Raw genomic sequence first — 12,925 nt, 5'->3', positions numbered from 1 at the left:
TCAATCGCAGATCTCTGAGATGAAAAGCCAGTGCAGTAAATGTGTTACTGATCTCTCTTCCTCACTAATAACTGGAAATGAATATCTAATACCCCTTTTGACTGACTGTTTGAATGCATTGTATGATGTGGTACAAACCATGTAATCCAAATCCAACAGTCTGCACTGTTTGACTTTAGCGTTTTGCCAGATTTTTTTCTCATGGTCAGCACGAATAGTCATTCCCAGTTCCATAAACCAAATTGTGTGATTTCATATGCACAATAGGTGCTGACATAATGTTGTTCAGAAATGGAACAGACAAACTTGATACGATAATGAGCATACACATTCTCTACTATCAGGTAGGATAAAATAAACATAGGCCGCACCAACAATTTAAGCGATTAACTACAAGTCAGCTTGAGAGAGAGCATCTCCAGACAAGGTAACCATGTAATCTGGAACAAACAGCCTGACAGCACAGGCACAAAGGAGGTGGATGTGGATGTTGATGTTGATTGTTAATGTACCTGTTGCCCTAACTATGGAGGCTTACTCGATGTCAGTGTGAAACATGGATCTTTGGAGAAAGAACAGTTATTGTTTGTTTGACATGTTTGATGTTTATAAGTGTGATACCAAGCAAGGCCGTCATGTGGAGCTGGACAAGGGAGGGTGGGGACCAAAGGAGTATGGTGTGGACAGCCATATCAACGGTTGTGTAGATGACAAAGGAGGGTAATGCATCATGGTGACAGTCAATGTCACCCATGTCTTTTTGGAGTTCTTGGTAGAGTGGAAGCTGAATTAGTGAGATTTGAACAGAGAGTTGAGGGGATGGTGCAGACCAGGCAGGGAACCAAAGTGTAAAGAATGTCAGAGTTTCAGGATGGGTTGGTAGTAAAAAGGGCCTTTTGTGATTTTTATTTTCAGAAGGAGAAAATTCTAACACTGAAGTGTGCGCAAAGGAGCATATGGTAGCAATGCGAAGGCTTGTCGTAAAATCATAATCTCTGAATAAGCATTTAAAGAAAGACAAAGATTGGGAGAAAATTATTCACACAGCTACTGAAACGTGCATTGGCCACAAGTTGTGTTTAATGCTCAATTAACTATACCATTTAGTGATGTTTGATAACCATTTAATTACGAAGATAAAAGAATATGCGTATTATAGGGTTATGATAGTCTCATTGTTAGTAATAAGAAAACGGTGGACATCTGTGCATCTTCGATTGTAAGGACATCTTCTATTGTCTAGAACAATTGACAGGGCCATTCAACCACATCTCTAGTGACAGTAGGAACTGCTGATGCTGGAGTCTGAGATAATCCAGGTGTAGAGCTGGATGAACACAGCAGGCCAGGCAGCATCAGAGGAGCTGGAAAGCTGACGTTTCGGGTCTGGAGCCGCCTTCAGAAATGTGGGAGGGGAAGGGGACTCTGAAATAAACGAGCTGGGCTGGCCTTGGGATGTGGTCAGGGTTGGGAGATTTTGAAGCTTGTGAAGCCCATATTGAGACCATTGGGCTGCAGGGTTCCCAAGCGAAATACCAAGGTGCTGTTCCTCCCTTCGGGTGGCATTGTTGTGGATTCCCGATGTGGCCTCCTATACATCGGGGAAAGCAAGCAGAGGCTTGGAGACAGCTTTGTGGAACACCTACACTGGTTTGTGACCAACGACTGCACCTCCCAGTCGCGAACCACTTCACCTCGCCCTCCCACTCCTTGGACAACATGTCCATCCTGGGCCGCCTCCAGTGCCACAACAATGCCACCCGAAGGCTGCAGGAACGGCACCTCATATTTCACTTGGGAACCCTGCAGCCCAATGGTCTCAATGTGGACTTCAAAATCTCTCCTGTCCGTCTTTTCTCCCACCTATCCGCTCCTCCCACCCCCACTTCCTAACTACTAGCCTCATCCCCGCCTCCTTGACCTGCCCATCTTCCTTCCCACCTACCCACCCCTCCCTCCCAACTGACCAACCCCTATCACAACTCCCTACCTACACTCACCTGTACTGGCTTCATCCCTGCCTCCTTGACCTGTCCTACTTCTCTCCATCTTTCTGCTCCTCTATCCACCTTCCATCATCACCTCCCCATCTCTCTATTTATTCCAGAGTCCCCTTCCCTTCCCCTCCCCCATTTCTGAAGAAGGGTCCAGACCTGAAATATCAGCTTTCCTGCTCCTCTGATGTTGCCTGGCCTGCTGTGTTCATCCAGCTCTACACGTTGACATCTCTTGTGATTATAGGTGAGGTCAAAAGTTGGCAGTGTTGAGAAATGTGTGCGTCAACGCAACACTCCAAAAAGTGTTCTCATTGAGATCCTACTTATGTTATGAAGGCAATGGTGAACTATGCAGTGATTAATGCTTATCCAGTACTAACTTTTCTGACTTTTAGCTTTTGGCTAAAAGGTTGCATTTTCATATTTTTCTAGGATTCTTGAGGAAGCCTCAGCCAGCCAAGCATCAAACAAGAAGGAAAGCCGTTTGGAAGCATCAGGAAAGAACAAGTCATATGATATCAAGATTGAGAATTTTGATGTCTCGTATGGAGAAAGGTGAGTGTTGCCACTGCTACTGAGCACTGAACGTATTTAGTTCTAATTGATAGTGATGGCCATGTTTTTCAACTATTATAATGTTGTGTGACTTGCAGAATGGTGAAAGGTGAACTCTGGATTTTGTGTTTTACTGAGCAGTTCTTGGATGTTGTGTCTAATAATCCTTGTTTGAGATGCTGTGGCATCTTTTCCTTGTGCAACGGTTTATGGAATAGTGACTTTTTTATTTTCCTTTTCTTCTGGACATCCATGCTTGTACAACAACAGTTCATAAGTTGTATTTATTCTGGAGCATTCAATATTATAAGGCATTTCACAGATAACTACCAATGTAGGTATGTTTTCATGGACCAGACCAAATCCCCTCAAAATATATTAAGAAGATAGCCTTGACCCTAACTTTTTTCTTATTTTTAAAGGTAAGTGTAAGATGTTGCATTCCAGGTGCAATTTGATGGGTCAAACTACCCAAAGTTAAGCAAAACACACTTTATTCATATAGTATTGTTAAAGTCCAACAAGAGAAGTAAAGAAATGAATTGGCATCAGCTGTAACACATTGGAAAACCTAACAGAATAATAGATCATTTTACTACCAATGGTAACGGTTCCAATATAATAACATCCTATAAACACGGCCTTAGCGAAAGGCAAACTCAGAAAAACAGATTGTCTCACATGCAACTCCAGCAGCTGGAAGGGAACCCCCAGCTTTTGGGTGTAACCAAGAGAGGAGAGTGTAGCAAGAAGAGATGTACTGCACCTTCCAAATCCTGCTGTGAGCCCAGCAACAACTGCTACTGAAACAAAAAATCCTGGTTTTGTAGGAATTTGTCCCTATCCGTTCAGGCTGCTTCCATCATTCCAATTTTTTTTTTTAAAAAAAGCCCTAAAGCCTCAAACTGTTTACTTTGAGCTTTCTTAGACAGTTCCGTAGCTCTGCCTTAAAACCTTTCCGAGATACACCAGGACCAAATACACCTCTTAAAGCTGTATTATCATCATAATGTTATAAACTTGGAATATGGAAGGCCAGCCAGGAGTGTGTTGAGATAGACCAATCAACAAGTAACAAAACCGTGGATAAAGTTTTCAACAGCCGATGAACTGGGAAAGGGAGTTAGACAGTGTCATAGATGGAGAAATGATGGCATGAACAAATATTTGAAAGCTCAGCCTGGGGTCAAACGTGAGATCAAGTTTGTAAATAGCTTGGTTCAGCTTTGAACAATTGCTCGGGAGAAGGATGGAGTTGGCAGGTAGGGCATCAAGTTTGTCTGGGAAGCAAAGACAATGACTATGATTTTTCCCAGTTATTAATTTTCAAAGTATATATACTGGCAAAATGCTAGGTGCCTGATGAGGAGCCTGACAATTTAGCAACGACACAATGGTCAACACCAATGCTTCTACTTCTGCTGTCCAAAGATCAGTCGTTCTTGAGCATTTCTTAATTAAAGGGCACCTCTTCAAATGGATTAGTAATCTCACATTCCATCTATCTAAATGACCATTCATATCATTAATGTTAAATTCACAATGCCACATGCAAGCAATGTTTTAATAATGCTTTTAAGAAAGCAAGTGGAAATCAGTGAGATGGTATATTTGCTCCACAATGCAGTCTGTCTATCCTTGGTCTTATGTTTGATATTGTCTCTCCATAAAATCCTTCTTCGAACTCCCTTTGCAGTATAAGATGCAAGAACAGAAGTTAGCTATTCAAGCCGTTGAGTCTACTCTGCCATTCAATGAAGTCATGGTTATTCCGATAATGTTCAACTCAACTTTTCTGCCTTTTCCCCATAAAGTTGTTTGATTCACATAATGATTAAAAAATTGTCTATCTCAGCCTTGAATGTGTCTAACGATCTACCTTTTACAAGCTTTAATGGTAAAGAATTCATGGATTTACCCCCCTCTGAGACAAAATAATTCTTGCTCAACTGTGTCTTAAATAGGTAATCATTTACTCTGAGATTTAGCCATCTGGATGTACTGTCCCTTGAGGCGAAACAACACTTAAGTCCCCTGTATTATGTGGTGAATATAGATGCCAACTAGCTTAAGTGTTTGCTCTTTCTGTCATTTGTATTCTGTATGCAAATAATCACAGCATTTCCACAAGGGGATGCAACATAGCCATATCTGTCAAGGCTTCTAAGAATCTTGTATGTTTTAATAAGGTTGCCTCTCTCAGTAAGTACAGGCCCAAAGTACTCAAACTTTCCTCAGAAGACATTCCCTCCACACCGAGGATCAACCTAGTAAAACCCTCTCTAGCCTGCCTCCAATGCCACTATACCTTTCTTCACTTAAGCAGACCAAAACTGTTCACAATATTTCAGCTGTGGTCCAACTAGTGCATTGCATACTTTTAGCAAGACTTCATTTGTATACTCCATTTCCTTGGAAATAAAGGCCAATATCCTGTTTGTTTCCCCTATTATCGATTAACTTTTTGAAATTTATGCACAAGGACTCTGAAATTCCTCCATGCTACAGCTTTCTGTAATCCTTTACCATTTAAATAATATTCAGCTCCTCCTGTTCCTTAAGTGTATCACTTCTCACTTTCCCATTATTATATTCCGTCTGTCAAGGTTTTTGCCCATTCTACCTGTCTTTATCCCTCTGCAGACTCTTTTGGGTCATCCTTAATATTACCTTCCCACCTATTTTTGTCTTGTGCAAACTTGACCGTGGTAAATTCACTTTCCTGTTTCTTGTAAATAATTGTGTCCCCAGCACCGACCCTTGTGGCACTCCATTAGTTATAGGTTGCTGTCCTGAAAATGCCCGTCATCCCAGTTCTCTATCTTCTATTAGTTAGCGAATGGTCTATTCATGCTGATATATTTCCTTCAAAATAGTGGACTCTTAAGGTACCACAAGTGAGGCAACTTATCAAATGCCATCTAAGAATTCAAATATATTACATCCACTGCTTTCAGTTTATCTATCCTGCTCCTTAACTCAAAGAATTCTAATAAATTTCCCATTGGGAAGCCATGCCTGACTGCTTGATAATACTTTATAGTTCTAAATGCTATGCTATTTGCATCTTTTATTATAGACTGCAACATTAACACATATTAAGCCAATTGGCCTTGTAATTACCTGTTTTTTTTTTTTTTGTCTTCCTCCCTTTTGAAATAAAAATGCTACATTGGTGGTTTCTAATCATCTGGGACTTTTCCAGAATCTAAGGATTCTTGGAAGATTACTACCGGTGCCTCCACTATCTTTGTAGCTGTTTCTTTTAATTACGTAGAGTGCATCCCATCAGATTCAGGACCCTTTAGCCCCATTAGTTTCACTAGCATTTTTTCTCTAGTGATTAATTGTTGTATTTCTTTCCTCTCTTTTGCCTTTGATTATTTAGTATTTTTGAAATGCTATTAGTGTCTCTTGCTCTTAAGACTAATGCAAAGTATTTATCTCTTCTGTCATTTCCAGGTTCCCATTATTATTTCTCCACCCTCATTCTCTAAGTGGCCTGTGTTAATTTGGGCCTCTCTCTTACTTTTTACATATTTAAAGAAGTTCTTGTGGTTTACCCTTAAGGTTTATCGTCTTTTTGATTATTTAAAAACTTTACCAATCCTCTGTCTTACATTGTGGCAGAGATTAATAGTATTTTGTTTTCTGCTTTCAATTTGGTACTATCTTTAATTTCCCTTGTTAACCATGGTTGGCTTATCCCCATCCTAGAATCCTCCTTTCTGACTGGAATATATCGTTGTTGTGAACCATGATCTGTTTTCTTAAATGTTGTTTGTCAACTAGCATTGCTGCTAAATTCCTTTCCCAGTCTACTGCAGCTACTTCTGCCTTCATTCCTTTGTAATTACCTATGCTTGAATGTAGCGCAGTTGTTTATGACCTAAGTTACTCCTCCTCAAACTGAATTCTGAATTCTACCATGTTATGATCACTGTTTCCATGAGATTTTTCTACTCTGATCATTACCTAAAACTGCCTCATTGCACATCACCAGATCCAAAATCCCCTAATCCCTGATTGAATCCACAACATATTATTCTGGGAATCTATCCCAGATGTACTGTACGAATCCTTTGAGGTCACCTCTGCCAATCTGCCTTTCCCAATCTAGATAAAGATTACAGTCACCCATGATTAATGTACCGTCTTTTTGACATGCCCTTATTATCTCCTGATCTATTTGCTGCCCTACATAACAATTGCTGTTACAGGACGTATAGACTACTCTTACCAGTGTTGTCTTCCCCTTGTTATTTCTTACCTCCACCCACGTGGATTCTGCATGTTCTAATCCAAGTTTATTTCTTATTAACATACTTCAGCTATCTCCCTGCCCTTTCCTTCAAGATAATTGGGCATCCACTTGGACAGCAAGCCTACCTCTGGCAACTATTAATTTGCTTGCTCACTACTCTTGACCACGCTGCCTGTGTGGGCACCCCAGTCATGTGACTTCCCCTGATCGATTAAATGTCTACAGACCCAATGTCCACAGACCTGAGCTGCCTATAGGGTGGTGCTGTGTGGCAGTTAATCATATATGCAGTATAAAACTCCTGTTCTTTTAGTAGCACCCATGGATTGTGTAATGAATTTTGGTCGGCTTTGGACAAGAGGAGGCCTGGGAATTCTCATTGTTTCTGATTGTGTGTATCCATATGTTTGCAGCTTTGCTGTGTTCTGCATCTCTGTAATCCATTGTAGCAGGCTTTTTATGAAAGAACACACCTGATGGCAGGGCACAGGGATTGTTGGATTACTGCTATATCATTTATGTCGGGAACTGCTGTTGGGTAAATCTTTCTTTTTGTCTTTGCTCAATAATGCAACATGAGGTATATGGAGCTAAAGAACTTTTGTGGAATCTCTTAGTACCTGGACTAATCTGCATATTCAACGCATTCCATGTCTATACAAAAGTCTTCACTGAGACCAGTAGGAGAATTATGTTCAGTGGAAGTACCATCAGGTGCTTAATTAGTTTTTGATCAACCAATTTGATATTGCAGATGTTAAAATGCCCTGTGGAGCATTTTAAACCTTGCATTAGAAGTGCGCTCCACAGGATGTCCAATTACCTCTGAAATGGTGTATGTGAAATGGAATAAACTAGAAGTGTGAATATTAACACCAGCCAATGAGTTAGAGGCAGGGTGAGAGAAATAGTTGGAATTGCAAAGTCCAGAACTGCAGCAAATACTGCCATGAGTACAGCAGGATTATTTCTCAAGCCATTTGCACTGATTGAAAGATGGTTACTTAACACAGATTTTGTGCATGAATACAATGTCAGCCACTTAGAGCAGCATAGTCTCCAGGTATAATTAACGAGGAAGTATCCAATCTATGCAGCCATTGACTAATCAAGGAATGCCCAACTGTTGTGACTTCATGGCAACTGAGGTGGGTACTATGGAGCTTCAAGGAGCCAACTGTAAGTTTGAGTTAATAATCTTCTAAATCCCTCTATACCTGAAGTTCCTGTACTAATAACAATAGTTATTGTAACAATAGTTGCAGCTACACAAAGAATATCCTTTGCAACTTCCATGCTCAGAAAATTCAAACAAAGATTGCTGGCTTACCTACATCTAAAAGCTGGATACCACAGTAGTCCAGAGGGGCTTGCTGTCCTCACCAAATGTCCATTACCTCAACCTGTTCAGGAAAATGATCCTGACTATCTGAACTATACTTAACATATAGTGCATGACTGGAGTTATCTTATTGATGAGCAATAAGAATGCTGTGTGAACAATTAGTATGCATTGAAGCATGAAATGCAGGTTAGACCCAGAATCATAGAATGATCACAAACACAAATGGAGGTCATTTGGCTGCCTCTTCCGCAGGAGGCTAAGGAAATTTGGCATGTCTGTAAGGACTCTCTCGAACTTTTATAGATGCACCATAGAAAGCATTCTATCTGGATGCATCACAGCTTGCAACTGTTCTGCACAGGATTGTAAGAAACCATAAAAAGTTGTAAACACAGCATAGGCCATTATGCCAGCCACCCTTCCATCCATTGATTCCATCTACATTTCTCAGTGCATTGGAAAGGTAGCCAATATAATCAAAGACCCCTCTACCCCAGTTATAATCTCTGACAACTCTTCCATCAGGTACAAGACACAAATGCTTAAACACATGTACCAACAGGTTCAAGAACAGCTTCCCTGCTATTATTAGACTTCTGAATGGACCTCTCAAATTTCAAATCTAATGTTGACCTTGCTTTTTGTGTACCTTCTTTGTAGCCGTAACTTTGTATTCCTCACTCTGTTCAATCACCCTGTGATCTTTGTGTCTTTATATGTTATGATCTGCCTGTACTGCACACTATACAAAAGTTTTCACTGTACTTAGGCAAGTACAGTGACAATAATAAATCAAAATCTTTTGTTCTTATGCTGACTGTGCAAGAGCAATTCAGCTGGTACCACTTCCGATGGTGAAATTAATTCAGTTCCTGCTATGGCAGTTGGAGAATTTGGATTCTGTTTAAATTCTAGGCTCACATGGAGCAGCAACATCAAAATATTTCACTTGGAATGAATTACCTGTTCCTCTGATATCCATTCTATGCAAAGAAAGCCTGACCATGAAATTACTAACACTCAATTCGTAGCCTGATGTATCTTTAGGGAAGGTAACCTGCTGTCCTTGCCTGATCTAAGGCTGTATTCCTGCATGTTCATACTAACATGTTTTACTTTCACCCACCTGAAGTGCCTGTGGCATTTTCATATTGAGCCAATACAGGGTAATGGGAGAAGAGCACTAAAAGCCTCTCCTATCCACGAAGCTCCGTTCCTGAGAAAGAATAATTAAAAAAAAGAAGTGAGAGCTCAGAAATACTGCTATTGCATATTGAATAATGACTAAAGTTTGAAAAGTCTCAGTTTCAACATTTATTGCATATTCTGAGTCACTGTCATACAGCACGGAACTGCCATGCTTATTAATTTCAGATAAATGGTTCCCTTAGACTGTGTTACTAATCAGGTGATATATTTGAGACCAAAAATTTAAGGAAGAAGTTAGTTTTTTTTCGAAGTGCAGCTGGTTCTTGGGCCATGGAATGTCTAACTAGTTAATTTCGAGGAAAACCAAGGGTCAATGGTGTGGGATGGGGGGTGTGGGGAGGTGGGTGGAACAACTTATAGATGTATGAAGAAAACATTGAAAGGATGTGCTGAAAGCACCTCAGGGGATACATTGTTAGAAATCGGTTTAGACATTGTGAGCCAAGTGGGGGAAAAGTCATGACAATAAGCTAAATACATATCTTGTTTAGAAAACAGTCTTATACAGTTAATAGTTGGGCCGTGGATAGTGTTCTCCAACAGGGAGACGTCTGGTTTCAAGTACATAGTGTTTTGAAAGTTGCATCACAGGTGGACAGGGTGGTTAAGAAGACATATAGTACTTGCCTTCATTGCTGAGACCACTGAGTATAGGAGTTGGGAGGTCATGTTGAGGTTCTACAGGACCTGTTCTGAGGAAGGGTCACCGGACCCAAAACGTTAACTCTGATTTTTCTCTTCGCAGATGTTGCCAGACCTGCTGAGCTTTTCCAGCAGTTTCTGTTTTCGTTCTACTTTTGCAGTACTGTGTACAGTTCTGGTTGCCCCATTATGGGAAGGAATATTATGAAGCGGGGAGAGGGTTCTGAAAAGATTTTTCAGGATGTTGCTGGGATTGGAAGGTATGAGTTATTGAGATAGGCTCGGACTTTCTTCATTGGAGCATAGGAGGTTGAGGGGTAACCTCATAAAGGTTAAAATCACGAGTGGCATAGATAAGGTGAATAGCAAAGGTCTTTTCACTGGGGTAGGTGAGTTCAAAAGTAGGTAGCATATTTTTAATGTGAGAGAAGAAAGATTTAAAAGGGACCTCGGATAACTTTTTTCAAGAGAGCGGCTTGTATTTGGAATGAACTGCCAGTGGAAGTGGTAGATACAGGTACAGATACAACATTTAAAAGACATTTAGATAGGAGCATGAATAGGAAAGTTCTAGAGGGATATGGGCCAAATGCAGGCAAGTGGGACTAGTTTAGTTTTGGGAAACTTGTTCGGCATGGATAAGTTGGATCAAAATTGTTTCCCATACTTATGCCTCTGACTCCTGTATGCAGTGAGCTGTAAGGCCTCGTGCTGCGAGACTTTGTGCTGGAGCTGCATTCAGTTGTTTTTCTTGCTAGATATCTCCACTGCAAACTTCAATCTTTCCCAGATGTATTGCTTTTAGATGGAACCTCTTGGGTTTTAACCATAATAAAATGATGTTGTCATTTCTATGATTTGTCTCAGAATTGACCGACTTTAAAAAGTGCAGTTCAAAACTAAGATGCTGTGTGACGTTTGGAGACAATGTTATACTCCCTTTGTTCAGAAGAATATAGTATCTTTAAATGAGAAGAAACTTAATATCATGTTTGGAGGCACTAAAGTGTCCTTGCACAAGAAACAAAGTTAACCTGCCAGTAATGCACCCAATAAGGAAGACACAATGTCTGTTGACCTTTATTGCAAGGGGGCTAGAATATTAGATTAAGGAAGAATTGCAGCAAGAGCTTTGTTAAGACCATATTTGGCACAGTGGATTTGATTAATTGTTCATTATCTTCAATGTAATTTTTAAACGGTGTTCAAAATGAAGGAGCTTTGACAGAACAAATAGCTTGCACTGTCAACGGGGTTAGCAACCAAAACAATTTAAAGCTAATTGGCAAAAGAATGAAATGAAATAAGAATACTTTCAAACAGCAAGTAATTGCAATCTGCAGTGCATTGCCTGAAAGGATAAATAAAAAAAAAAGCTGACTGGGTAGTGGTTTTTAAGAGGGTAGTGGAGAAATATTCTTAGAGTACAGATCCTTTAGCCCTTGTGCCTAAGTCATATCTATGACCAGCAATCCAGTTATCCTGCATTCCTCTTTTGCAAATATTTTCCCTTCAATTTCATTTATCCAATTCTTATTTTAACATCTTTCAAAGTTATTTGAACCTACTAAAATACTAAATTTAAAACCTTATCAAACAATCTACATTTCAGGAGCTTACTTACTGGCGCCGATTTGCACCTCGCTTATGGCAGGCGTTATGGCTTGGTTGGTCGGAATGGCTTAGGGAAAACAACGCTACTGAAGATGATGTCAGCGCGGAGCCTACGCATCCCATCACACATCAGCATCTTGCATGTGGAGCAGGAGGTGGTGGGCGATAACACACAGGCACTCCAGAGTGTGCTGGAGTGTGACACAGTGCGCGAAAGCCTGCTACAGAAAGAGAAAGAATTGACGGCAAAGCTGAACAGTGGGGTGTAAGTAAAGGCCCGCAGCACAAGATGACAGGGTTCTGCAAACGCTCAACATTTTGATAAGGATTCAGTTGAGTTTCTCTCTGTTCAGCCCAACTGGGATTGGACAGTGCACTGTAGTCCAGTCTGGTAGCCTATGTTTTGACCCCTTGAATTCTTCAAGTTTTTTCTTACCCCTGTGTTCAAAGTCTCCGTGCATGCCTGTAAGTTAGCAGTCAGTCTGATGGGCCAGCATGTATTTTTAACCTGTCTACTGGTCATGTAATTTAAAACAAACCCCCTCTTTATGAAAGAAAATCTGCATACTGTAGTACCTTGACTGGGCTCAACATGCTTCAGTTGAAACACTTTAGAATTATGATCTCTGTCCTGTTCTGGGAAACACACCAGTCAGTTTTCAGGCAGCAGTAGCTGTTGGTTTATTCTCTCATCCAGAAGATGACACCTGTGACGCTTAAGTCCTTCCTTAGTACAATGCTAGCAGTACCTCTGTAACTTGTATATTTGGGTCTTGCTTCAAATACTTGGGGACAAGTTATCGGCTGACACTCCAGCTCTTTTTCAAGAGTGATGGGTTGTGCTGTTGCTGTTGCTGGTGCTGCCTTTGGGTAAGTTATTAAACCAAAGCCCCATTTGCCATCTTTGGGTGGACATGAAAGATCTGATTGTTTTTCTTTAAATACTATGAAATTTTACCCTGTAAGTGTGTAGAGTACAAAAAATTGTGACAGACTTGTGTAAAAGACATTTTTGGTCTCAACTGAAGTATTGTCTGGCTTTGTGCAATGACACTTGTTTGAAGGATGTGAAGATGTTAGGATGCAGAAAAGTTTTAAAAATGGTTCCAGGAATAAGGGACAACAAGGTGCAGGGCTGGATGAACACAGCAGGCCAAGCAGCATCATAGGAGCAGAAAGGCTGACGTTTCGGGCCCAGACCCTTCATCACAAAAGGGGGAGGGGAAGGGGGTTCTGAAATAAATAGGGAGAGAGTGGGAGGCGGATAGAAGATGGATAGAGGAGAGGATAGGTGGAGAG

The 12,925-nt window shown here is 40.6% G+C and overlaps 1 protein-coding gene across 2 annotated transcripts in view; it reads left to right on the top strand.

Moving 5' to 3' along the window:
* abcf3 (ATP-binding cassette, sub-family F (GCN20), member 3) overlaps positions 1–12,925 on the top strand; it is a 93,476-nt gene that overhangs the window by 37,226 nt on the left and 43,325 nt on the right. Inside the window, exons 6-7 of one of the 2 annotated variants that reach the window (XM_020510875.2) lie at positions 2,430–2,552; positions 11,625–11,891. In XM_020510875.2, coding sequence (XP_020366464.1) covers positions 2,430–2,552; positions 11,625–11,891 — 390 coding nt within the window. The remainder of the gene's footprint in view (positions 1–2,429; positions 2,553–11,624; positions 11,892–12,925) is intronic. The other variant, XM_048604258.1, reaches the window with a different exon arrangement.

The sequence above is a fragment of the Rhincodon typus genome, chromosome 13 (genome assembly GCF_021869965.1).
Source record: "Rhincodon typus isolate 14 chromosome 13, sRhiTyp1.1, whole genome shotgun sequence".
In the NCBI taxonomy this organism is placed as follows: Eukaryota; Metazoa; Chordata; class Chondrichthyes; order Orectolobiformes; family Rhincodontidae; genus Rhincodon; species Rhincodon typus.
The sequence above is the reverse complement of the archived record's forward strand: the minus strand, read 5'-3'. Positions and strand labels throughout refer to the sequence as shown.